Consider the following 27,687-nt stretch of genomic DNA (forward strand, 5'->3'; position numbering starts at 1 on the left):
CTGATGGAGAAAAGGTGGCGGGGTTCCGGGGCTCGCTGTCCGACTCCTCCTCCGGGGAATGCAATTCCGAATCCGTGCAATAAATTAAATGCAACGCACGGGAGGCCGCGGCCGGTTGCAATTTGCAAAGAAGATTAAGGTTTTTTTCTTTATAAAAAAAAAAGAATCCACACTCTTTCAGTGAGGAACTGATGCCGTGTAACTGGGCAAACTCTTTAGAATGAGATGCACATTTTCCGCAGTCACAGGGCGGCCGGGATTTTGGAAAGTCATGGCCCGGGCCCGGGGACGTGAGCTGAGATGGCGGATCCGCAGCCGGAGGGTTTAAGACGGCGGCGGGCGTTGCATGTTTGCAGAAGGGTCGCCCCGTGCCCGGCCCGCCGGCAAATAGAGCCACGTCCCGGGGCTTGGGACCGCGCCGAGTCGGAAGGTGTGCGGATGGGTCTGGAGGGTTTCAGCAGCGAGCCGGTGGCGGCTTGCGGTCCGACTTGCGAGCTCCTGTGTCCGGCTTCGGCTGCCAGGGGCAGCGCTGGAGACAAAGTGTCCTCGCAGCTGGATACAGTGTCCTCGCAGCTGGATACAGTGTCCTCGCAGCTGGATACAGTGTCCGCGGGCACCCCCCTGGGTCCAGTGTCCTCACAGCTGGGTCCAGTGTCCGCTGGCACCAGTGGGGCAAGGAGGCATCTCCCCCTCCATCCTCCTCCTCCTCCTCCTCATCGGGACCTCCTGCTCACCCTCGACCCCATCCTTGACTCCCTCTCCGCCAGCCAGGAGACTCCGGGTATCAGTTACAGGGGAAGACCCTTGGATAACGGGGAGGGCCCCCGTTTGATGCCAGGTCCCCCCATGTGGCAGGGAGGAGGCATCGAGGGGGGCTGTGATGCCAACCCCCATCTGTGCCACAAGAGGAGGAGGCTGGAGAACGGGGACACCGATGGGAGTTCGAGTTTGATCAACGGCTACGCTGAGCCCCCCTGTTCCTGCAAGGATGCCAAAAGGAAGAAGGTGGAAGATGATAATATCACCCCCTTGGGCTGCCAGGGCAACGACGAGTTGAGCAGAACGGTGCAGGACATGCAGCTGAGACCCCAGACCCAGGAACTGGTCAATAAGTACATTGTGCCCTGTATGAACTGCTATGGGATTTGTGTCAAAGACAATTTTCTAGGGGAGGCGTTGGGCAATAAAATTCTCCTGGAGGTGCTGTCCCTCCATCAGAATGGGACCCTGATGGACGGGAAGGTGGTCAGTCCACTCAGTATCCCCACCAGGAACATCAGAGGCGATAAGATCGCCTGGGTGGACGGGAAAGAGGAGGCCTGCGCCAACATTGGGCTATTGATGGCCAGGATTGACGAACTGATCATCTACAGCGTGGGGAGACTCGGGAACTACATGATTAACGGGAGAACCAAGGTAAGAAGGAAGTCCCTGGACCAAGGGCTCCTGACTGCAACACTAAACACTCCTAGACTCCCATTTTCTTCCAGCTGTCACAAGTAATGTATTATAAGTTATTATTTTTTTTTTCAAAAAATATACTTTATTCATAAAATTTGCAGCAGTACTGCTGTATTATAAGTTATTATGATGCACGCATTAATGGATGGGAGCAGGGAGAGAGGAAGGAAATTTGTCCCCCCATCACCTCCACTCTCCCCTCCCATTCCTTAGGGACCGACTGGGGTCCGGTTTGTGCTGGTTCCTCATGTCTGAGTCTAGACTGTGTGTTGGCAGCCTGTTGTCCTGTTGCCTTTTTAATGTGTGTATATGTAAATATTACAGATGTGGGACACACAACAAAGAGAAAGAAAGGCACTGGTTAACCTGGAGCCTGAAATTTACAAGCTCTTTCCAATTGGCAAAGTCCCCTGACCAAACGACAATTAAACTGATTGACCAAAACAATTAATCAGACTTTTTTGCTTGAAAAGGACACCGCTACACCTTAGCAGCAGGATAATACACTGTCCATTATATAGTATAACTCTCCAGTCCTTACAACAAGGTGTATGGTTTGACTTGTGAGCAACATCACAGCAGATCTGTTACTGCGTGTGTGTGCGTGTGTGTGTGTGTGCGTGTGTGTGTGCATGTGTGTGCGTGCGTGTGTGTGCGTGCGTGTGTGTGCGTGCGTGTGTGTGCGTGCGTGTGTGTGCGTGCGTGTGTGCGCGTGCGTGCGCGTGCGTGCGCGTGTGTGCGTGCGTGCGTGTGTGCGTGTGTGTGCGTGCGTGCGTGTGTGCGTGCGTGTGTGCGTGCGTGTGTGCGTGCCTGTGTGTGTGCGTGCGCGTGTGTGTGTGTGTGCGTGTGCGTGCGTGCGTGCGCGTGTGCATGTGTGTGCGCGTGCACATGTGTATTTTTGTCTGTCTCCCTTGCCATTGCTTGTGAGGGAGTCAATCGTTTATCACAGCAGCAGCACTGCGCCGTGTGTTGTGCATAATTGGTAGAAATAGGCTCATCCTGAGGCCAATTAGAGGATCAGGGTTTGTTTCTTTCTTTGTAGATTGGCAGATGCTGATAAATCCCCAGCTGTTCCTCAAGGTCTGAAGAAAGAAACCAGTAGGAAATAAAGGGCCCTCCTCTCTTTTTAATCCATTCCTAATATTTGGAGATCATGCACTTTTTTTTCCTCTAACTAATCTGTTTATCTAACCGGGTTATAATTCCCCTCGAGGCTTAGCAGGTACAATTATCAGACGCACATTGCCTGATGTGTTACTGAGGGTCCCCAGTGGGCTGCCCTGTCTGTACTGAGTTGGCTCATCTCCGCAGGTAACGCGATCGGCAGCTCTACAGTTTACTTCAGTACCTCTCGCTAAGGAGGGAGAATTATCAGCTGATTTCAGCGACTCCCGCTGGAAATAATCTCGTAAACGTCGACTGAGGGCAGGATCAGGCTTGCCTGTGAGGCCACCCTTGGTAGAATAGTGTCCCCCCACCCCCCCCCAACACTCACTATCTAGGTTGACACATGAAGACTGGCACAGTACTACAGGGTGGACAGCACTGGAATTCCTAAAAAGAAAGCTCCTTTCACAACCTCAGGATGTCCCAAAGCGCTTTACGGCCAATGAAGTATTTTTTGAAGTGTAGTCACTATTGTAATGTGGGAAAAGCGACAGCTAATTTGCGCACAGCAAGATCCCACAAACAGACATGTGACAATGATCAGATAATCTGTTTTAGTGATGTTGTTTGAGGGATAAATATTGGCCCCAGGACACCGGGGAGAACTCCCCTGCCCTTCTTCGAAATAGCACCATGGGATCTTTTACATTCACCGGAGAGGGGCAGACGGGGCCTCGGTTTAACGTCTCATCCGAAAGACGGCACCTCCGACAGTGCAGCGCTCTGGAGGGGAGGGGGCTGTTTTCTCCTTCCTATTACATCATGAAATTCCAGTGCCGTGACCTCCTGAACAAAGGGAGCACTGGCCAGCGGCCACTTCCCTGAGCTCCTTTTGGGATTATGGACCGAGTGTAGTTGCTCTTCAGTTTGACCCAGAGGAAAGTGCACAATGCAGACTGGTTTGATCTCAGTAAAGGTTTGGGGAACCTTTGTGCAACGAGCTTGTGATGTGATTTTTTTTTTGCATTTATTTTATCTTTTTTCCCCCCCCCCCTCTCTGATCTGAAATCTCTTTTGAACTGGCTTCCAAAGATGAGGCCTTGCTGGGCTGTTGGCAAAACAAACTTGATTACATCACACTTTAGGAAGGATGTCAGAGGGTGCAGAGGAGATTTACCAGAGGGATGAGGGGCTTCAGTTATGTGGAGAAGCTGGGATTGTTCTACTTAGAGCTGAGAAGGTTAAGGGGAGATTTAATCAAAGTGTTCAAAATCATGAAGGGGTTTTGATGGAGTAAATAAGGAGAAACTGTTTCCAGTGGCAGGAGGGTCGGTGACCAGAGGACACAGATTTAAGATAATTGGCAAAAGAATCAGAGGGGAGATGAGAAGATTATTTTACGCAGCGAGTTATTCTGATCTGGAATGTGCTGCCTGAAAGGGCGGTGGAAGCAGATTCAATAATAACTTTCAAAAGGGAATTGGATAAATACTTGAAGGGGAAAAATTTGCAGGGCTATGGGGAAAGAGCAGGGGGTGTGGGACTAATTGGATAGCTCTTTCAAAGAGCCAGTACAGGCACAATGGGCTGAATGGCCTCCTGAGCTGTATGACTTCTTACCACCTCAAGTATACCTGATATTTTCTTAAAAATTGTGAATTACCTGCAGTGCGAGGGGGTCAGAGTGCAAAGGTTATCCTTCAGATGTCACGTTAAATCAGGGCCTAGCCCCCCTACATAGGTGGCACTATTTGATTATCAGCTGCACATTCTCCTGGTGCCCTGGACAATATTCCTCCCTCAACCCCGGCTACAACATCGGCCGACACAACTCACTGCACTTTTATACAATCTGACCGCATTGAAGCTGCCACACTTCTGCCTCCGCCAGCTGGTAGCCCAGGGAACCCCAGGCTGAGCTGTCCCACCACAAGGACACAATGCTGGAAACATCGCCGGAAAAACACAATAATAGCACCAAACATTTCACACCTTCCGGTACTGTCTCTGAGCTTAGACCGCACACACCCGATACACTAAGTAAAAATAAACAAAAATCACACCAGGAACTGGGTGGTGCAGTGAGTTGGACGATGGCCTTTCACCTCTGGGACCTGGGTTCAAGTCCAGCCCAGAGATGAAAGTCTGTCCTCACAGGACCACAACACAACATCAGCCGTGATCTGATTGATTGGCGGGGCCGGCTCGAGGGGCCGTATGGCCTACTCCTGCTCCTATTCCTTATTTCTTATTTAACGCTGCCCCTAAAGTGTGCTTGAAAAAAATGCCACACTCATGCAATAGAGGGCAGTCTTCTGAGGTTGGCCTTGAAGCAAGGGAATTTGTCCTGGGGCCGGTATTTATCCCTCAACCAGCGCCTAAAATCAGGTTATCTGGTCATTATCACATTGCTGTTTCTGGGATCTTGCTGTGCGCAAATTGGCTGCTGCATTTCCTACATTTCCTGAGGTCATGAAAGGCGCTATAGAAATGATAGTTCTGTCCTTCTGTCGTTCTTTTCCCTTTTCTCTTTTTTTCTCTTTTCTTGACAGGGAGCGAGTCTTACCCAGTGGCTTATGGTTAACCGTGGCCCGGTGAGTGGCACTGGTTTCACTGAATGTTGGGCCTACTGTTCACTGGCAGCCTCATGATACCTCATTCATGTGGTAGCCTGGACAGTGCCAATGGCCACGATTGGTGTCTATAGGAGCTAAGCGGGGGGACAAAACAAAGGGTTTTATTAACCAGCCTCTTGAGAAATGGGAGGGCAGAATGTATTATACACTGCACCTCAAAACCAATCACAGGTTTTGGTTTACAACTCCTCCCATTTGGGATGGGTCTGCAAAGTAATTGGCATTTTGAACTTTGGATCCGTAATTCGTTCAGCCCAGGTTGGTCGCTGGGCTCGGTCGGTCACACTGTCACCTCCTGAATCTGAAGGTTGTGGGTTCAAGGCCCACTCCAGGGCATAAACCAGGTTGACATTCCGGTGCAGTACTGAGGAGTGTATGGATGAGTCAATGCGTCGTAAATTCATAGATGGATTTAAAGGGAAGCTGGATAAACACATGAGGGAGAAAGGAATAGAAGGATATGCTGATAGGGTGAGATGAAGAGGGGAGGGAGGAGGCTCGTGTGGAGCATAAACACCGGCATGGACCGAATGGCCTGTTTCTGTGCTGTATGGCTGTCCTTCGAATGAGGGGTTAAACCAAGGCCCCATCTGCCCACCCTAGTTAAAAGATCCCAAGGCACTTTTGAAGAGTCATGGTGCTCTCCCAGTGCCCTGGCCAACATACCTCCCTCGACCAACGCCACCAAAACCAGACTCAGCAGTAATTTTTAACCCAAGATCCTAGATATGGGATCCTGTTGTGCACAAAATGGCTGCCCCCATTCGCCTACATAAGTCACATCAAATTGTACGAATCAGTTGAAACACTGAGATGTTTGAGAGACCTGATAAGATGCACCGTAAAAGCAAGTCATTGTTTCTTTCAAGAGACTTTGCCCATTTAGCAGTTTCTGTGAGTCAGCGAGGCAGAAAGGCTGAATTTCTGCGAGGAAAAATAGGCCGTAACTTGGCTTCAATTGTGGTTTTTTTATCCTTCTCTCTTTTGACCATCCCTCCCCCACCCCCCCCCCAAACCTCCCTTCATCTCCTTCCAGGTTTTATTTTTTTTCCTACCCTGGAAGCTGTTTGGCAGGAACAGAGAATACAAAGGAAAATGCTCCCGGTTACCGCAGTAACTGCGTACAGTGTGTGGGGAATTAATGTATTGCTGCAGATTTTTCCTTCGGTGCTGACGGCTGGGATACTGTGCCAGACGTGGTGAGGATCTCGGGGTTGTTTGTTGAACTCTTCAGCCTTCAAAAGGACCAAATGACCTTGTAGAGAGATAACAGAATACTAAGAACATTATTAGAGTTTAGGACAAGGGACGAGGGTACAAACTAATAACAAAGGCAAGTTCAGGGCTGACGTCAGGGAGTAGTTTGTCACTGGGAGGCTGATCAGTATCTGGAACGGGCTGTGGATAGGGCACTGCCAGCAGAAAATCGTGATAGGTTTTTAATGGAATGTTGAGCTGATGGCCCCTCTCTCTTTTATGCTTATCTTTGTGAATCATTCAGCTCTTTGCTACCTCTTAATTGGACACTCTAAAACATAAAAAGTATCTTCCTTTTTAATGATTGTACCTTCATTGGCATTGTCGGTGGTGGAGTTATTTAATCCCGTCATTGTTTCAACCGTAGCCCTTCAAGTCTCCCCCCACCCACCCCCAATTACCCACCGACTGATTGGGGGGTCATTTTGACTTCTGGCGATAGTGTAAAACGGATAATATCGGACTGCCCCCCCCCGTTACCGGGCACAGTCCTGGTCTCCATATTACAAAAAAGATATGGAGGCACTGGCGAAAAGATTCACAAGGATGGTACCAGAACTGAGAGGTTGTAACTATCAGGAAAGATTGAACAGGCTGGGGCTCTTTTCTCTAGAAAAGAGAAGGCTGAGGGGAGACCTGATAGAGACGTAGAGACGATGTTTCCACTTGTGGGGGTGTCCAAAACTAGAGGCCATAAATATAAGATAGTCACTAATAAATCCAATAAGGAATTCAGGAGAAACCTCTTTATAGAATCATAGAAAGGTTACAGCATGGAAGGAGCCCATTCGGCCCATCGAGTCCATGCTGGCTCGATGCAAGAGCAGTCCAGCTAGTCCCACTCCCCCACCCTATTCCCGTAGCCCTACAAATTTTTTCCATTCAAGTACTTATCCAGTTCCCTTTTGAAGGCCATGATTGAATCTGCCTCCACCACCCCCTCGGGCAGTGCATTCCAGATCCTAACCACTCGCTGAGTAAAAAAGTTTTTCCTCATGTCACTTTTGGTTCTTTTGCCAATCACCTTAAATCTGTGTCCTCTGGTTCTTGACCCTTCCACCAATGGGAACAGTTTCTCTCTATTTACTCTGTCTAGACCCTTCATGATTTTGAATACCTCGATCAAATCTCCTCTCAACCGTCTCTGTCCCAAGGAGAACAACCCCAGCTTCTCCAGTCTATCCCCGTAACTGAAGTCCCTCATCCCTGGAATCATTCTAGTAAATCTCTTCTGCACCCTCTCTAAGGCCTTCACATCTTTCCTAAAGTGCGGTGCCCAGAACTGGACACAATACTCCAGTTGTGGTCGAACCAGTGTTTTATAAAGGTTCATCATGACATCCTTGCTTTTGTACTCTCTGCCTCTATTTATAAAGCCCAGGATCCCGTATGCTGTTTTAACAGCTTTCTCAACCTGCCCTGCCACCTTCAATGATTTGTGCACATATACCACCAGATCTCCCTGTTCCTGTACCCCTTTTAGAATTGTGCCCTTTAGTTTATATTGCCTCTCCTCGTTCTTCCTACGAAATGTATCATTTCACATTTTTCTGGGTTAAATTTCATCTGCCACGTGCCCGCCCATTCCACCAGCCTGTCTATATCCTCTTGAAGTCTATCACTATCCTTCTCGCTGTTCACAAAACTTGGAAGTGTAGTGTCATCTGCAAATTTTGAAATTGTGCCCTGTACACCCAAGTCCAAGACATGAATATATATCAAGAAAAGCAGTGGTTCCAGCACTGACCCCTGGGGAACACCACTGTACACCTCCCTCCAGTCCGAAAAACAACCGTTCACCATTACTCTCTGTTTCCTGTTACTTAGCCAATTCTGTAACCATGCTGCTACTGCTCCTTTTATTCCATGGCCTTCAGTGTTGATGACAAGATTATGCGGCACTTTATCAAACGCCTTTTGAAAGTCCTTATTCACCACATCAACCGCACTGCCCTCATCTACTGCCTCTGTTACCTCATCAAAAAACTCTATCAAGTTAGTTAAACACCAGAGAGTGGTGAGAATGTGGAACTCGCTCCCACAAGGAGTAGTTGAGGTGAATAGTGTAGATACACTCGAGGGGAAGCTCGATAAACACATGAGGGGGAAATGAAGAGGGGAGGGAGGAGGCTCGTGTGGAGCATAAACACCGGCATAGACCTGTTGGGCCGAATGACCTGTTTCTGTGCTGTACATTCAATGTAATTCTATGTTACACATCTCTGTTTTTGTTTTCATTGAAGTGAACGGGTGTCTGGTCCGATGACCCCTTCTTTCTGAAAGATGTCGACTCTCACTGGGGCTCAGGTTAATGGGATCCAGCAGCCTCCCTGGTGCCTCCCTGGAACGGCCACCCCTCAGGCAACCCCCAGACTGTGACCCTCGGCAGGGCATTTGACCACGGTGGTGAGGAGGGGGGGGAGAGGCTCGTCTGGCACCGAGGGGAAGGTCAGAATTGGCTGAGATGCCCATTTAAACCTGCGTGTGGAGAGTGGGAATTTGAGTGAGGAACTGGGGTGGGGGCTTGACCGGAAAACTGTGCCCCAGCCAAGAGTCAGTGCGAAGGCACTGGGAAAATTAAAGCTGCCACTTATCATTTGAGATATGGCCAGAGATTGGGAGGAGACCGTGCAGCTCTGGGGAGAGGGGAGGTTGACTGAGGGGATTTTTCCGCTGTAATTTTCAGTAAAGTATCTCGTTGGATCTCGGCCTCGCTGCAGCATCTCCGAGCATAACTTTCCTTCAGTAACCCCTCACCGGCCATCGAACAAACGCACACACGTAAAGGAATAACCGGGAAACACTCCTGAGGAAGTCTGGAACGGAGCTGTTGTTTTATTTATTCAGAGGCTGCTAGCTGGGAGTTTAACACCTGTCATTGTTTTGGACCTTGGCGATCCCTCAAGAATGGGTCCTTGGTCCTTATCCCTCGCGTGTTAAGTGAGTGATTGGGGGCCTTGGGAATTTCCTGACAAGCTTGGACTGCCGAGTGCCCAGACAGACGGTGTGGGCTGGGAGCAAAGTTTGACAAACAAAACATAAAAAAATGTTTTGTTATTTTCATTGTTGCTCTGTGTGCCTCACAAACAATTGTTCTCATATTAACAGCCTTGTAGTGTGGGCCAGTAGTTGGGATACCTTAATATAGCATCCCATCACTGAAACCTCTTGAAGTGCTGTTATTTGTGGCTGTTAGCTAGTTTCTACGTAGAGTATTGTGCATGGGCTCAGTATAAAAAGTTGCTTTCTTTTAGAACGGCTCTGTACATGGGGTGTTTAACCTTGAAGGGCAGTGACTGAAACTGGGCCTCCAGGAAGTATCCAGGATAGTGCCTGGATCAGGCAAAGTCACTCCAGAACATTGCTTCATACTGAACCATGACAGTAGCGCAAGGTTCAAACTCGTGAAAGGCAGATATAGCACTGATGTTAGAAAGTTCTTCTCACAAAGAAAGAAAGAACTTGCATTTATATAGCGCCTCTCACATCCTCAGGTAGTCCCAAAGCGCTTTACAGCCAATGAAATACTTGTGAAGTGTAATCACGATTGTTATAAAGGTCCCATAAACCGTAGATGATTTGAATGTCCAGTTAATCTGTTTTAGTGACTTTGGTTGATGGATAAATATGGGCCAGGACATCGGGGAGAACTCCCCTGCTTTTCGACGAAATAGTGCCGTGGATCTTTTACATCCGCCTGAGAGGGCAGACGGGGCCTCGGTTTAACGTCTCATTCGAAAGAGACGTTAAACCGAGGCCCCTCTCCCTCAGTAACTGCACTGGGATTGGCAGCCTAGACTTTGTGCTCACGTCTCTGGGTGTTCACCCACAACCTCCTGCTTTGGAGGTGAGAGTGCTACCCACTGAGCCAAGCTGACAAAGAGCGATTGACACATGGCTCAGGATAGGATACTGGAGGAAAAAAACCTTGCAAACATTTTAAGAAACAGTTGAATATTGAAAGGGCCACTGGCCTCCCTCACCCCATCTATCCTGTACGTTTATACTTGTAACATCACAATTTATTTCAGCTCCTTCCTGTTGTCAGGTTTTAATAACCTTCCTGGGCCACTTTCCTGATTTCATCTCAACTGGCCATTTGAACAAAATACTTATTATTCACAGGCGTTAATATTAATTAGGGCCATTTCCTTTCTCTGAAAATAAGAAATCCCCCTTTTTAAGTTTTTTTTTTGTGTTTATCAAAGTGAACCATTTTACACCCACTGTCCCAGCCTTGGCACCAAACACTCCCAGGGCAGGTACAGGGTTAGATACAGAGTAAAGCTCCCTCTACACTGTCCATCAAACACTCCCAGGGCAGGTACAGGGTTAGATACAGAGTAAAGCTCCCTCTACACTGTCCCATCAAACACTCCCAGGGCAGGTACAGGGTTAGATACAGAGTAAAGCTCCCTCTACACTGTCCCATCAAACACTCCCAGGGCAGGTACAGGGTTAGATACAGAGTAAAGCTCCCTCTACACTGTCCCATCAAACACTCCCAGGGCAGGTACAGGGTTAGATACAGAGTAAAGCTCCCTCTACACTGTCCCATCAAACACTCCCAGGGCAGGTACAGGGTTAGATACAGAGTAAAGCTCCCTCTACACTGTCCCATCAAACATTCGGAAGGTGTTGACTCTTGCTGGGGTATGGGCCACGGCTGCTGACCGCCTCTGGTACCGCAACCAAGTGGTCATTCTTCAACGTGTGAACCCAGATAGTAACGAGTGTCAGGAAGACAAGGGTTTTTCTGTGTTGCCGTTCGGAGTCCCTGTTTATTCAGGGTGAGGGTCACTCACTGTGTAACTGTACAGAGTCCCTGTTTATTCAGGGTGAGGGTCACTCACTGTGTAACTGTACAGAGTCCCTGTTTATTCAGGGTGAGGGTCACTCACTGTGTAACTGTACAGAGTCCCTGTTTATTCAGGGTGAGGGTCACTCACTGTGTAACTGTACAGAGTCCCTGTTTATTCAGGGTGAGGGTCACTCACTGTGTAACTGTACAGAGTCCCTGTTTATTCAGGGTGAGGGTCACTCACTGTAACTGTACAGAGTCCCTGTTTATTCAGGGTGAGGGTCACTCACTGTGTAACTGTACAGAGTCCCTGTTTATTCAGGGTGAGGGTCACTCACTGTAACTGTACAGAGTCCCTGTTTATTCAGGGTAAGGGTCACTCACTGTAACTGTACAGAGTCCCTGTTTATTCAGGGTGAGGGTCACTCACTGTGTAACTGTACAGAGTCCCTGTTTATTCAGGGTGAGGGTCACTCACTGTGTAACTGTACAGAGTCCCTGTTTATTCAGGGTGAGGGTCACTCACTGTAACTGTACAGAGTCCCTGTTTATTCAGGGTGAGGGTCACTCACTGTGTAACTGTACAGAGTCCCTGTTTATTCAGGGTGAGGGTCACTCACTGTGTAACTGTACAGAGTCCCTGTTTATTCAGGGTGAGGGTCACTCACTGTGTAACTGTACAGAGTCCCTGTTTATTCAGGGTGAGGGTCACTCACTGTGTAACTGTACAGAGTCCCTGTTTATTCAGGGTGAGGGTCACTCACTGTGTAACTGTACAGAGTCCCTGTTTATTCAGGGTGAGGGTCACTCACTGTGTAACTGTACAGAGTCCCTGTTTATTCAGGGTGAGGGTCACTCACTGTGTAACTGTACAGAGTCCCTGTTTATTCAGGGTGAGGGTCACTCACTGTAACTGTACAGAGTCCCTGTTTATTCAGGGTGAGGGTCACTCACTGTGTAACTGTACAGAGTCCCTGTTTATTCAGGGTGAGGGTCACTCACTGTAACTGTACAGAGTCCCTGTTTATTCAGGGTAAGGGTCACTCACTGTAACTGTACAGAGTCCCTGTTTATTCAGGGTGAGGGTCACTCACTGTGTAACTGTACAGAGTCCCTGTTTATTCAGGGTGAGGGTCACTCACTGTGTAACTGTACAGAGTCCCTGTTTATTCAGGGTGAGGGTCACTCGCTGTGTAACTGTACAGAGTCCCTGTTTATTCAGGGTGAGGGTCACTCACTGTGTAACTGTACAGAGTCCCTGTTTATTCAGGGTGGGGGTCACTCACTGTAACTGTACAGAGTCACTGTTTATTCAGGGTGAGGGTCACTCACTGTGTAACTGTACAGAGTCACTGTTTATTCAGGGTGAGGGTCACTCACTGTGTAACTGTACAGAGTCCCTGTTTATTCAGGGTGAGGGTCACTCACTGTGTAACTGTACAGAGTCCCTGTTTATTCAGGGTGAGGGTCACTCACTGTAACTGTACAGAGTCCCTGTTTATTCAGGGTGAGGGTCACTCACTGTGTAACTGTACAGAGTCCCTGTTTATTCAGGGTGAGGGTCACTCACTGTAACTGTACAGAGTCCCTGTTTATTCAGGGTAAGGGTCACTCACTGTAACTGTACAGAGTCCCTGTTTATTCAGGGTGAGGGTCACTCACTGTGTAACTGTACAGAGTCCCTGTTTATTCAGGGTGAGGGTCACTCACTGTGTAACTGTACAGAGTCCCTGTTTATTCAGGGTGAGGGTCACTCACTGTAACTGTACAGAGTCCCTGTTTATTCAGGGTGAGGGTCACTCACTGTGTAACTGTACAGAGTCCCTGTTTATTCAGGGTGAGGGTCACTCACTGTAACTGTACAGAGTCCCTGTTTATTCAGGGTAAGGGTCACTCACTGTGCGACTGGGGGAAAAGCTCAGCCATGTGGTTACACTGTAAGTGACTCTTACTCTGCTGAACTCTGCTTTATTCAGCCGGTTAAGAGTAAAGATCTGGCTACTCTGCCCAAACATCTTGCCCGAGTGACGGCCTGTACATTCAGACTCGTTTGATTGTTGTTTCGCTGTGAAAGGTTTGGCCACACTATTAACCCACAGTCAACATTGTCCTTTTCCCCCAGGCAATGGTGGCATGTTACCCTGGGCACGGAACTGGCTACGTCCGACATATCGACAACCCGAACGGTGATGGGCGCTGTGTCACATGTATTTATTACCTAAACAGGAACTGGGATATCAATGTAAGTAGCGTTGGATTCACTCCTTTTATTTTTCATAGTTAATGTTCGAGCTTGATGGGCTCGGTGGAGGAGTGAACTCCCCAGAGTGGTACTGAGCCATATGGACAAGGAAGAGCCCACCTTCAATCCTTGGTTCGTGATGAGCTGCTTTCATCTGGGGCTTTACAATTGGCCTCATGACCCAGGCCGCAGTGGGGATCTGTGGGCTAGGGTTCCCACTCCTGATCGGTCTCCTGCAGATCTAGATGTTGGTTGAGGACAGGACAGGACAGGGCTCAGTTAATCTCCTCATGGCGGAATAGTCTGTGACACTCACTGTCCAGGCTCAGGCACGAAGAATGACAATTTGGGCAGGATGGCCAGCACCCGTGGAACCCGTATCCGGGCAAAAAGTAGCTCCTGTCTGAGCTGTGGCTGCTCCGTGGTGAACGACTGATAAGCTGAGTTAAATATTAGACCATCTTCAGAAACAGGACACTTTGGATTAAAATCTACTAATAAAGTATTTTTCTTGCAGAGGTTTCCCTGGAGTAATTGGGCTACGTTTAGCTTGAGATGATTTGTACTCACCCCGGTGGGGCTCACTGTTTAATAGATTACCCTCCCACATCAAACACTCCCAGGGCAGGTACAGGGTTAGATACAGAGTAAAGCTCCCTCTACACTGTCCCATCAAACACTCCCAGGGCAGGTACAGGGTTAGATACAGAGTAAAGCTTCCTCTACACTGTCCCATCAAACACTCCCGGGGCCGGTACAGGGTTAGATACAGAGTCTGCCACATTCACCTTTTCATGTAGGACCCTTGGCACCAGGAGAAGGAGGAGAGTCTCGCTACTCTGGGCTGCGACCTCGATCTGATTCCGTTACTCTAGGATGGGGTAGTGCCGTGTGCCACTCTTCCCCCATTTGGGATTAAGCGAGCTGCGATTTGCCGCGGCCGTTATTTTTCTCACGGCCCCGGTTTTGTCTCCCTAGGTCCATGGCGGCTTGCTGCAGATATTTCCGGAAAATCGATCCGAGGTTGCGAACATTGAACCTTTATTCGACAGGTTATTAATTTTCTGGTCTGATCGAAGGAATCCTCATGAAGTGAAACCAGCCTTCGCCACCAGGTGACCAGAGGGGGAGAAAGTATTTGTGGTTTCGGGGAGTGGGTTGCAGGGGTTGAGGGGTGAAGAGGGGCTGATTTTGTACAATGGCCGTGTTGTCACTTGGATTTGAATAAGTCCAATGGTGGGTGGGTGTTATTTTCATACTCGAACTCTGTAACCCCCACAATTCTTCCAAACTTAGGAGCAGTCTGGAGATCGCATTCTGAGGGGTAGGGTACAGGTCTGTCCCTGTATAACACTGGGGTACAGTACTGGGGGGTCCAGGTCTGTCCCTGTATAACACTGGGGTACAGTACTGGTGGGTACAGGTCTGTCCCTGTATAACACTGGGGTACAGTACTGGTGGGTACAGGTCTGTCCCTCTTTAACACTGGGGTACAGTACTGGGGGGTACAGGTCTGTCCCTGTATAACACTGGGGTACAGTACTGGGGGGTACAGGTCTGTCCCTGTATAACACTGGGGTACAGTACTGGGGGGTATAGGTCTGTCCCTGTATAACACTGGGGTACAGTACTGGTGGGTACAGGTCTGTCACTGTATAACACTGGGGTACAGTACTGGTGGGTACAGGTCTGTCCCTGTATAACACTGGGGTACAGTACTGGTGGGTACAGGTCTGTCCCTGTATAACACTGGGGTACAGTACTGGGGGGTACAGGTCTGTCACTGTATAACACTGGGGTACAGTACTGGGGGGTACAGGTCTGTCACTGTATAACACTGGGGTACAGTACTGGTGGGTACAGGTCTGTCCCTGTATAACACTGGGGTACAGTACTGGGGGGTACAGGTCTGTCACTGTATAACACTGGGGTACAGTACTGGTGGGTACAGGTCTGTCCCTGTATAACACTGGGGTACAGTACTGGTGGGTCCAGGTCTGTCCCTGTATAACACGGGGGTACAGTACTGGGGGGTACAGGTCTGTCACTGTATAACACTGGGGTACAGTACTGGTGGGTACAGGTCTGTCACTGTATAACACGGGGGTACAGTACTGGTGGGTACAGGTCTGTCCCTGTATAACACTGGGGTACAGTATGGGGGGTACAGGTCTGTCCCTGTATAACACTGGGGTACAGTACTGGGGGGTACAGGTCTGTCACTGTATAACACTGGGGTACAGTACTGGTGGGTACAGGTCTGTCCCTGTATAACACTGGGATACAGTACTGGTGGGTACAGGTCTGTCCCTGTTTAACACTGGGGTACAGTACTGGTGGGTACAGGTCTGTCCCTGTATAACACTGGGGTACAGTACTGGTGGGTACAGGTCTGTCCCTGTATAACACTGGGGTACAGTACTGGGGGGTACAGGTCTGTCACTGTATAACACTGGGGTACAGTACTGGGGGGTACAGGTCTGTCACTGTATAACACTGGGGTACAGTACTGGGGGGTACAGGTCTGTCACTGTATAACACTGGGGTACAGTACTGGGGGGTACAGGTCTGTCACTGTATAACACTGGGGTACAGTACTGGGGGGTACAGGTCTGTCACTGTATAACACTGGGGTTCAGTACTGGTGGGTACAGGTCTGTCACTGTATAACACTGGGGTACAGTACTGGTGGGTACAGGTCTGTCCCTGTATAACACTGGGGTACAGTACTGGGGGGTACAGGTCTGTCCCTGTATAACACTGGGGTACAGTACTGGTGGGTACAGGTCTGTCACTGTATAACACTGGGGTACAGTACTGGTGGGTACAGGTCTGTCACTGTATAACACTGGGGTACAGTACTGGTGGGTACAGGTCTGTCACTGTATAACACTGGGGTACAGTACTGGTGGGTACAGGTCTGTCACTGTATAACACTGGGGTACAGTACTGGGGGGTACAGGTCTGTCACTGTATATCACTGGGGTACAGTACTGGTGGGTACAGGTCTGTCACTGTATAACACTGGGGTACAGTACTGGTGGGTACAGGTCTGTCACTGTATAACACTGGGGTACAGTACTGGTGGGTACAGGTCTGTCACTGTATAACACTGGGGTACAGTACTGGGGGGTACAGGTCTGTCACTGTATAACACTGGGGTACAGTACTGGGGGGTACAGGTCTGTCACTGTATAACACTGGGGTTCAGTACTGGGGGGTACAGGTCTGTCACTGTATAACACTGGGGTTCAGTACTGGGGGGTACAGGTCTGTCACTGTATAACACTGGGGTACAGTACTGGTGGGTACAGGTCTGTCACTGTATAACACTGGGGTACAGTACTGGTGGGTACAGGTCTGTCACTGTATAACACTGGGGTACAGTACTGGTGGGTACAGGTCTGTCACTGTATAACACTGGGGTACAGTACTGGTGGGTACAGGTCTGTCACTGTATAACACTGGGGTACAGTACTGGTGGGTACAGGTCTGTCACTGTATAACACGGGGGTACAGTACTGGTGGGTACAGGTCTGTCACTGTATAACACTGGGGTACAGTACTGGGGGGTACAAGTCTGTCAGTGTATAACACGGGTACAGTACTGGTGGGTACAGGTCTGTCACTGTATAACACTGGGGTACAGTACTGGTGGGTACAGGTCTGTCCCTGTATAACACTGGGGTACAGTACTGGTGGGTACAGGTCTGTCACTGTATAACACTGGGGTACAGTACTGGTGGGTACAAGTCTGTCACTGTATAACACGGGTACAGTACTGGTGGGTACAGGTCTGTCACTGTATAACACTGGGGTACAGTACTGGTGGGTACAGGTCTGTCCCTGTATAACACTGGGGTACAGTACTGGTGGGTACAGGTCTGTCACTGTATAACACTGGGGTACAGTACTGGTGGGTACAAGTCTGTCACTGTATAACACGGGTACAGTACTGGTGGGTACAGGTCTGTCACTGTATAACACTGGGGTACAGTACTGGTGGGTACAAGTCTGTCACTGTATAACACGGGTACAGTACTGGTGGGTACAGGTCTGTCACTGTATAACACGGGTACAGTACTGGTGGGTACAGGTCTGTCACTGTATAACACGGGTACAGTACTGGTGGGTACAGGTCTGTCACTGTATAACACGGGTACAGTACTGGTGGGTACAGGTCTGTCCCTGTATAACACTGGGGTACAGTACTGGTGGGTAAAAGATCCCATCACACTATTCAAAGAAGTGTAGGGGAGTTCTCCTCGGTGTTCTGGCCAATATTTATCAGATTATCCGGTCATTATCACGTTGTTTGTGGGATCTTGCTGTGCCCAAATTGACTGTGGCGTTTCCTACATTACAACAGTGACTACACTTCAAAAGTATTTCATTGGGTGTAAAGCACTCGTGACAGGTCCTTTCTTTCTTTGTCTTTCTCTCTGTCTTTGTTTTTTGTAAAGCCACATCTCGGTGCCCTTGAGATTAATGTGACGAGTGCCTCTTGCCTCTTGTCTGTGGGTCCTTTTCCCACAGAGTGTCTCCTCGAGCTGTTATCCCAGAGCCGTCTCGCAGCCCCTGTATCAGTGACCCTGAATTGCGGCCCCTTTTTAAGAGCACTTGCAAGGCAGGAAGGCGCCTTTTCCTGTGGCTGGTGGTTTGAGTGGAGCAGCAGGCCGGCCATTCCCAGCTAAATATAATCCCCAGTCGCTTTCCTCCGGGAATCTGGAGGACGGATACGGTGTCTCCGGCTGTAGGAACCGTAAACAAAGGGTGTGCTGGTGAGCTTTAAATCAAACTGCTGCACAATGCAATGTGGCAGAGCCGGTACCTGGACCATTTAAATGGCCTCCTTTATCGGGCTTTCCTTCTAAACCTCAGCCTTAACATTAAATATCCTGGGAGTCAGCAGTTCCTCTTTAACTGTTGACCATTGCAAGGCTTTTTCTTCCCACTTCCTGTGGGGCCCACCTCTTAAGTCTGGAGTTTCTGAAAAGGATTCTGTGTGACATTGACCTTGGCAATAAAGTCTGGATGTCACAGAAGAAAATGGAAATTCTTTTTCTAATAGTGTCAGTGATGGGCGGGGTTGGGTAGGATTGGGCGGGGTTGGGCGGGATTGGGCAGGATTGGGCGGGGTTGGGCGGGGTTGGGCGGGGTTGGGCGGGGTGAGATGTGCTTCAGCTTGCTGACACTTGGGGCATGATTTTGATCTCGAGCCGGGAAGGGACCGGGGGTGAAGATTTTCAGGTGCGATACCCGGACGGTGAGTTGGAGGGTCGCGATCTAGGTCAAGAAAATTTTACTCCCGGGCTTCACACCCGGCAACCGGCAACCAGCCTGATTGATTGGCTGTGGGCGGGAAGGCCAGGGATTGGAGAAGAGGGAGGATGGGATCGTGGGCAGAGGAGGACATGGTGGAGGGGGGGTGGGGGTTGCTGATACCGGGCGGAGATGGGAGATCACTCAAAGAGAGATCAGAAGTCGGGTGAAGTGTCGGAGGTGGGTGGGGGGTCCACCATCTTGGGGGGGGGGGGGGGGGGGTCAGCCAATCGCAGGGGTCCTGTCGGCCAGGTGACCTTGTTGGGTCTGGATGAATCACTCCTGCTCCGGGCCCACAAGCAGTGCAGTAAAGGCACTCACTCACCTCGTGGGTCTGGCCATTCCCGCCTGCTTTCACCTGACATGAATCGGAAGTGATGGGAAACCCCAACAGGTGAGGTTAAATTCATTTAAGTTTCTCAGTGCACAAAATATTAAGTACCAGGTGTATCTCAATGAGGTACACTGCCCCTTTAAGTTCTGGGGGTTGGGACTTCCTGGAGTCTGCTGTGCAAACACAGACAGACCCGTCTGGGTTAAACCCAGAAGTGGACGAGTGGGGTCAGGATGGGGTCCTGCTCCAGTATGTTGTTGTTGTTTTAACCTCCCACCCGCCCCCCACCCACCCGTTTTTGGGGGTTAAAATGACCCCCTTGCTGTCCACACAGGAAAAATGGCTTCTGACCTAAGATACCGAGTGACCAATACTCGAGCCTGTCAGCACCATCGGGAGAGGAGGGGACAAAATGGAGAGGGGGAGGAACATAATGTGGGATAACAGTTGGGTCAGAGTTGAGTGTTCAAAACACAAACACAATCGGGAGGATTCAGATGATGTTACAAATTGTCTAAAGTTCAGTGGTTTTATTGGCTGTAAACGATTAAGGATCTGTCACAGTCGGTAAAGAAAAGAATGGAGGAAATTGCTTTAATACAACGCCTGATTGCATCTTCTGGGACTCACTAAGCATTTGACAGAAAACTCCTTAGTTTTGAATCGTAGTGACTGTTGCTATGCGGGTGACGGCAGCGTCCATTTTGCACATGGCAAGAACCACACACAGCCAGTGAGATGAAGGAGGCAGGTTGATGTGAGGGAGGAATATTGGCCTGCAGAAGGAACAGTAGATTCTGGACTTTAAACAACAACCAGCTGCAGAATGTGCCGTCTGATAGAGTCAAGGACGAGATAATTGAAGCATTTGTTTCTGTAATTGTACTCTGGACAGAGACTTACACTCGCTAGTCTTAGTTTTTGCCTTATACAGGATTATTTTTCTTCCGCCTCCAGTATAATCCAGTAACTGGTAGATGTACCAGAAGACACGCACACCTGTGACTTTAGAGCTTGAATAGTGAGATTTTACACAAGGAGTAGTTGAGGCGAATAGTGTAGATACATTTAAAGGGAAGCTCGATAAACACATGAGGGAGAAAGGAGTAGAAGGATATGCTGATAGGGTGAGATGAAGTAGGGAGGGAGGAGGCTCGTGTGGAGCATAAACACCGGGATAGACCAGTTGGGCCGAATGGCCTGTTTCTGTGCTGTTAATTCTATGTAATTTTGAGCAGCTCCAGTGAGTAGACCCCAACAGGAATACTCGGTCCAGGTTAGGACCTTGTCTCTCATATCACAGTAACCTGAGATCTGTTTCATGTCTATTAAATAAAGCTCAGAAAAGGACTTTAAAACTGTGGAGTGTTTCATTGGCGATTTTAGAACCTGATACTATGAGACCCATAGAAAGGGTCCAACACACTTAGTCCAACTACTCCTCGCTTTTCAAATAGTACCAGGGAGCTGAACGACGGACGGGGCCTTGGTTTAATGTCTTTACGCAGGACGGCACCTCCGACAGTGCGGCACTCCCTCGGTACCGACCCTCCGACAGTGCGGCGCTCCCTCGGTACCGACCCTCCGACAGTGCGGCGCTCCCTCGGTACCGACCCTCCGACAGTGCGGCGCTCCCTCGGTACCGACAGTGCGGCGCTCCCTCGGTACCGACAGTGCGGCGCTCCCTCGGTACCGACAGTGCGGCGCTCCCTCGGTACCGACAGTGCGGCGCTCCCTCGGTACCGACAGTGCGGCGCTCCCTCGGTACCGACAGTGCGGCGCTCCCTCGGTACCGACAGTGCGGCGCTCCCTCGGTACCGACAGTGCGGCGCTCCCTCGGTACCGACAGTGCGGCGCTCCCTCGGTACCGACAGTGCGGCGCTCCCTCGGTACCGACAGTGCGGCGCTCCCTCGGTACCGACAGTGCGGCGCTCCCTCGGTACCGACAGTGCGGCGCTCCCTCGGTACCGACAGTGCGGCGCTCCCTCGGTACCGACAGTGCGGCGCTCCCTCGGTACCGACAGTGCGGCGCTCCCTCGGTACCGACAGTGCGGCGCTCCCTCGGTACCGACAGTGCGGCGCTCCCTCGGTACCGACAGTGCGGCGCTCCCTCGGTACCGACAGTGCGGCGCTCCCTCGGTACCGACAGTGCGGCGCTCCCTCGGTACCGACAGTGCGGCGCTCCCTCGGTACCGACAGTGCGGCGCTCCCTCGGTACCGACAGTGCGGCGCTCCCTCGGTACCGACAGTGCGGCGCTCCCTCGGTACCGACAGTGCGGCGCTCCCTCGGTACCGACAGTGCGGCGCTCCCTCGGTACCGACAGTGCGGCGCTCCCTCGGTACCGACAGTGCGGCGCTCCCTCGGTACCGACAGTGCGGCGCTCCCTCGGTACCGACAGTGCGGCGCTCCCTCGGTACCGACAGTGCGGCGCTCCCTCGGTACCGACAGTGCGGCGCTCCCTCGGTACCGACAGTGCGGCGCTCCCTCGGTACCGACAGTGCGGCGCTCCCTCGGTACCGACAGTGCGGCGCTCCCTCGGTACCGACAGTGCGGCGCTCCCTCGGTACCGACAGTGCGGCGCTCCCTCGGTACCGACAGTGCGGCGCTCCCTCGGTACCGACAGTGCGGCGCTCCCTCGGTACCGACAGTGCGGCGCTCCCTCGGTACCGACAGTGCGGCGCTCCCTCGGTACCGACAGTGCGGCGCTCCCTCGGTACCGACAGTGCGGCGCTCCCTCGGTACCGACAGTGCGGCGCTCCCTCGGTACCGACAGTGCGGCGCTCCCTCGGTACCGACAGTGCGGCGCTCCCTCGGTACCGACAGTGCGGCGCTCCCTCGGTACCGACAGTGCGGCGCTCCCTCGGTACCGACAGTGCGGCGCTCCCTCGGTACCGACAGTGCGGCGCTCCCTCGGTACCGACAGTGCGGCGCTCCCTCGGTACCGACAGTGCGGCGCTCCCTCGGTACCGACAGTGCGGCGCTCCCTCGGTACCGACAGTGCGGCGCTCCCTCGGTACCGACAGTGCGGCGCTCCCTCGGTACCGACAGTGCGGCGCTCCCTCGGTACCGACAGTGCGGCGCTCCCTCGGTACCGACAGTGCGGCGCTCCCTCGGTACCGACAGTGCGGCGCTCCCTCGGTACCGACAGTGCGGCGCTCCCTCGGTACCGACAGTGCGGCGCTCCCTCGGTACCGACAGTGCGGCGCTCCCTCGGTACCGACAGTGCGGCGCTCCCTCGGTACCGACAGTGCGGCGCTCCCTCGGTACCGACAGTGCGGCGCTCCCTCGGTACCGACAGTGCGGCGCTCCCTCGGTACCGACAGTGCGGCGCTCCCTCGGTACCGACAGTGCGGCGCTCCCTCGGTACCGACAGTGCGGCGCTCCCTCGGTACCGACAGTGCGGCGCTCCCTCGGTACCGACAGTGCGGCGCTCCCTCGGTACCGACAGTGCGGCGCTCCCTCGGTACCGACAGTGCGGCGCTCCCTCGGTACCGACAGTGCGGCGCTCCCTCGGTACCGACAGTGCGGCGCTCCCTCGGGTCTGCACTGGAGTCTCCGTCCAGAGAATGTGCACAAGCCTTTGGAGTGAATCTTTTTCCCACAACCTTCTGACTCAAAGGGAGCATACTACCACCCAGCAAGATTACATCCCCTGACCCAACACTGTGTGGGTGTAAGGGTGTGGGTGTGTAAGGGTGTGGGTGGGTGTGCGAGTGTGTAAGGGTGCGAGTGTGTAAGGGTGAGAAGTGAGGATTGAACAGATTTTGTGGAGAACCCCTCAGCCTCTGAGGTTTGAGATGAGGATTAATGTCTGACCAGCTTGTTCCCTCTCTCCTCAGGTACGCCATTACTGTCTGGTATTTTGACGGGAAGGAGCGAATCAAAGCCAAAGAGAGATTCAAGAGGGGTACGGACTGAGCCTTTCCTCCTCCTGTGCTCTCGCTCAATGGGCACGTTTCAGTTTGGGCTTCAATTTACCAGTTTTTATCTTTTCTTTCCAGTTTTCACGTCTTCAGGTTTCTGAGCTCTCCAAACCAATCTGTGAATTTTGATAAGATGGGAGGGGTGAGTTGGGGTGGTGGGGGGAGGGTGTGGATGGAAAGGCCCAGCTGGCTGATTGAGCTGCTGTTGGGGTTGAAAGACCCTGAGCTGAGCAGTCGGAGGGCAATAGCACTGGGTCATTCTGCATTTTTGTGCATGACTTGTAGTTTTGGTTTGTACGTTTATGTTTATTTGAGGGTCTCCTCATCAGTTGTCAGTGACCACCTACTCTCTGGCCAGTTGCCAGGTGATTTAAAACCAAGCTTCCTTACTGGGTGAAATGATCAGTCGGAAATTTATCTGGAATTTCCCTCCCTTGTTTTATCTCCTCCACCTGCCCAGAAAATGGGTCGGTTACTCCTCGGTCGGTTACTCCTCGGTCGGTTACTCCTCGGTCGGTTACTCCTCGGTCGGTTACTCCTCGGTCGGTTACTCCTCGGTCAGCCTTCAAGGGAGTCAGGGTAACAGTTGGCCGGGAATTTCCTCTGAGCTGTCCCTGCTCCGCCGTCGTAATTTTGCCGGAAGTGCGATGGGAACAGGGTTTGCTGTTTGTGGGATCTTACTGTGCGCAAATTGGCTGCTGCGTTTCCCTACATTACAACAGTGACTGCACTTCAAAAAGAACTTCATTGACTGTAAAGCGCTTTGGGACGTCCTGAGGTTGTGAAAGGCGCTATATAAATGCAAGTTCTTTCTTTCTTTATATATCGCCGTTCCTTCATCGTCGCTGGGTCAAAATCCTGGAACTCCATTCCTAACAGCACTGTGGGAGAACCTTCACCACACAGAAGGCGGCTCACCACCACCTTCTCAAGGGGCAACTAGGGATGGGCAATAAATGCCGGCCTCGCCAGCAACGTTCACATCCCGGGACTGTTATGCAGGCAAACACAGCAAGATCCCAATAAGAGAAATTGGGTGAATGGCCCGGGTAATCTGTATTTGGTGGTGTTGGTTGAAGGGGGAGTGTGGAACAGGACACACCAGCAGAACTCCCACTGTCCTTCCGATATTCCATTGGGATCTTTTAATGTCCATCTGAGCCGCAGAGACAGGCAAGCGAGGCCTCCAAAGGAGGGTAGCTCTGACAGTGCAGAACTCTTTCTGTACTGCAGTGGAGTGTCAGCCCTAGATTCATATGCTCAAGTCGGGGAGTGGGACTTTCTGTCTTGGGGGTGTGACCAACTGAGTCAAGCTAACTCCTTAAAATAGAGTTTTGAACAAAACATGTCACACGCTCTATACTCCAGTAAAGGTAGAAAGAACTTGCATTTATATAGCGCCTTTCACAACCTCAGGATATCCCAAAGCGCTTTACAGCCAATGAAGTACTTTACAGAGTGTAGTCACTGTTGTGATGTAGGAAACGCGGGAGCTAATTGATGCACAGCAAGATCCCACAAACAGCAATGAGACGATGACCTTACAACCTGTGACTATGACAGATCTCACTTCCTTTTGAAAGTTATTATTGAATCTGCTCCCACCGCCCTTTCAGGCAGCGCATTCCAGATCAGAACAACTCGCTGCGTTAAAAAAAAAAAAAATTCTCCTCATCTCCCCTCTGGTTCTTTTGCCAATTATCTTAAATCTGTGTCCTCTGGTTACTGACCCTTCTGCCACTGGAAACAGTTTCTCCTTATTTACTCTGTCAAAACCCCTCATGATTTTGAACACTTCCATCAAATCTCCTCTTGACCTTCTCTGCTCTGAGGAGAACAATCCCAGCTCCTCCAGTCTCTCCACATAACTGAAGTCCCTCATCCCTGGAACCATTCTAGTAAATCTCCTCTGCACCCTCTCTAAGGCCTTGACATCCTTCCTAAAGTGCGGTGCCCAGAATTGGACACAAAACTCCAGCTGAGGCCTAACCAGTGATTTATAAAAGGTTTAGCATAACTTCTTTGTTTTTGTACTCGATGCCTTTATTGATAAAGCCCAGGATTCCGTGTGTGTTTTGTAAACCTATGGACTTGTCATGCCACCTTAAAACATCTCCTCCTTTCTTCCCAGCTGCTGCTCAGAAAGCCTTACAATTCGCCCAGACCAGTACAACGTAAGATGCCATTGGACTGGCCAACCGCCTCAATGAGTGGATGGAGCACATATCAAGCTGCTATTGGATGATCGATCTCCTGGTTTGGGTTTGCCCACGGTCCGGCTGCACCAACTACATGGACTCCCTGCTGCGTCTCGAGCATGATTCAATCTGCACTGGACCATCCGTCCTTCAAACAGGTCCCGGGTTACAGCCGAGCAGTGTCCCACCCCTCGCTGTCCATAATGGGCCATTACACGTAGACGGTGAGCGGGTGGGATCGTTTGGTTGGGGGGGTTTTTTGTGCCCCTAACCCAGTGCATCCCACGTAAAATAGCGGCTGGGAATGATGGGGGTATCGGGCGAGTCTCCAGACTCCAGACCTGGCTGACAACTCCATCTTGGGCTTTGCCACGGCCGCCTCTCCCCAAATCTCCAAACGTGTGTCCTGCTTCTCCAAGGCTTGGGGCATTTGCTCTGTTGACTCAGCTGCTGGTGTTTGTACAGAGTAAACTGGGCTCTCTTGCTTCACTGGGAATGTAATAACTTCCTCCCTGCATTGCCTCTTCCTTCTCCCACCACCTCCTTTGCTGGCCAATAGCAAAGTTCAGACAGAAATGACAGCTGTAAAATGTGGTCTGCATTTGCTGATAACGCAGCATGCAGGATATTCCACTCTAAACTCCTCCCTTTGTTCAGAGTGTCAGCCAATGAGTTGGAGGTAGGGCGGGGCTTACGGCAGGACTCACAGCAAACAGTCCATTTTACAGCAAACAAAATTTATTTAAACAGCGCCCTACAGCAAACAGTCTAAAGAGTCCCTACAAACTACAGCAATCCGAACTCATGACCGAAACTGCAGCAACGTCTCCTGATAAAAGCAGGGTGATTTCTCCAGCAAAAATGCAGTGAGTGGAGGATAGTTACAGAATACAAATTACGTGCTTAAAATCAATCCCAGTCACTTACAGAAGTGTGTGATTGATGGGATATTACCCAAACACCTCCATTCTGCCAGGGAATAGTGGTGTCATTAAATGCAGCCCCTGTTGCTCGGTATCTGTCTATTTCCAGACAGGCTGTGGATTTGAGCAGTGGGCTGTTAATGTCTGGGCCTTCCCCTTTAAGAGAGGAGTTCAGTGATGTGCCCACCCACGATCCGTGCTTTCTGTTCAGTTATAGCGAGGCGGCCTTGTTTATTTGTCTAAAGGTCATTGCTCCTTCTGTACGGCTGTGTCCCTTATACCTCGGGTTGCCAACTCTCCAGGAATTAAAGATTAACCTCTCAGACACAGCTGTGAGCAACACCCAGGAGAAAAATCCTAGGGATGGTTTATAAAAAAAATTTCCCTTCAACACTTCTATAAAAATGTTGGGAGTTGGGGAAGTAACAATGGTTGACTGACAAGAATCGTCCAATCAAGAAACGCAGTCTGTTCGCTTTTCAATTGGCCGTGAGGAAGGTGGGACACTGAGGATGGACGTGTTGGTCAACCAATGTTGGGGGGGGGGTGGGAGGAGTGTGGGGGGGGGGTGGGAGGAGGTCATGTGATGGCACTTCCAGGAATACATCCAGCCAGAGTTGGCAACCCCACTTCTACCGACTGCAGGTCACGTGTGGTTGGTGGGGCTGTTGGAACTGAAGTTGGGCCATGTTTTCCCAGTGAGTGGGTCGCGCTGGGATCCCGTCTCGGCTTTGGCTGCTGTCTCCGAGGAATTGCGGACCCTCCCCCGCCGCCCCCCCCCCCCATGCAATCTGAAGGCAGGAGACAGACGGTGCAGGGAGTAGCTAAGAGGATATCTCACTGGAAGACTGTCCTCGGCACAGGGCCTGGCTATCGGGCGGAGGAACGTTTTTACATCGCAGGCCGCTTGATCTCGGAATGAACTTCATTTTCCCGGAAAGCACATTAGGCCCTTTTCTAATTCCCAGGAGTCCTGAATGACGTGACATGCCTGCGTACACTTTGTGGAACTGAAATCCGAGTGATTCCCACGCAACTTCTGCGGGACTTTGGGAAGGGTCCTGAATGAAGCTCACTTATCATTAGACTATTTAACAAAACAATGTCAGCCTTCCCCCCCAAACCAGCCCCGGCGGTGACTCTGTGTGTTGACGTGCACAGGAGTGGAATTCTACAGTCGTATAAAATTGACTCCCAGATCCTGACCAATTTAAATTGCACATGTTTTGCAGTGTATCTATTTTTGGGGGGAAAATTCATTGCAGAATGAGTGTTTTTCATTTGGGGGAAGGGGAGGGAGGGGAGAGAATTTATTGCCAGTCCGTGCTTTTCTAGGGGGGGTTTAAATCTAAACAACTGTTCGTTCAAGTTGTCTGCCGTTTTATTTTATAAAATGAATTGCATCTGGTCCAGCACTTTTTCAGATCTTGGCGTCCTATCAGAGTGAAAAAAACCTAACTTCAGATTAAAAGTGAACAGTTT

General features: G+C 50.8%; 1 protein-coding gene across 3 annotated transcripts; it reads left to right on the forward strand.

The window, feature by feature from the left end:
• Positions 1 to 27,687, forward strand: LOC137305894 (egl nine homolog 1-like). Of its 3 annotated transcripts, XM_067974831.1 has the most exons (5): positions 1 to 1,416; positions 13,385 to 13,504; positions 14,483 to 14,619; positions 23,001 to 23,068; positions 25,216 to 27,687. In XM_067974831.1, exons 1-5 carry the CDS (start codon positions 301 to 303, stop codon positions 25,260 to 25,262), a joined length of 1,488 nt encoding a protein of 495 aa, XP_067830932.1. In that variant the 5' UTR covers positions 1 to 300; the 3' UTR covers positions 25,263 to 27,687. The 3 variants fall into 3 exon arrangements, 2 of the variants coding, with proteins under 2 accessions (XP_067830932.1, XP_067830933.1); XM_067974832.1 differs by lacking the exon at positions 23,001 to 23,068; XR_010958775.1 differs by lacking the exons at positions 14,483 to 14,619; positions 23,001 to 23,068; positions 25,216 to 27,687 and adding an exon at positions 6,241 to 6,403 and having other exon boundaries at positions 13,385 to 13,475.

This window comes from Heptranchias perlo, chromosome 41 (assembly GCF_035084215.1).
Source record: "Heptranchias perlo isolate sHepPer1 chromosome 41, sHepPer1.hap1, whole genome shotgun sequence".
Taxonomy (NCBI): domain Eukaryota; kingdom Metazoa; phylum Chordata; class Chondrichthyes; order Hexanchiformes; family Hexanchidae; genus Heptranchias; species Heptranchias perlo.

What these genes read in the sequence shown, in the direction of transcription:
- LOC137305894 (XM_067974831.1), top strand. Translation starts at nt 301, where the DNA reads ATGGCGGATCCGCAGCCGGAGGGTTTAAGACGGCGGCGGGCGTTGCAT. An exon ending in ACAGGAACTGGGATATCAAT is followed by an intron (nt 13,505 to 14,482) that starts GTAAGTAGCGTT and finishes TTGTCTCCCTAG; the next exon opens with GTCCATGGCGGCTTGCTGCA. An exon ending in CAAAGAGAGATTCAAGAGGG is followed by an intron (nt 23,069 to 25,215) that starts GTACGGACTGAG and finishes CTTTCTTCCCAG; the next exon opens with CTGCTGCTCAGAAAGCCTTA.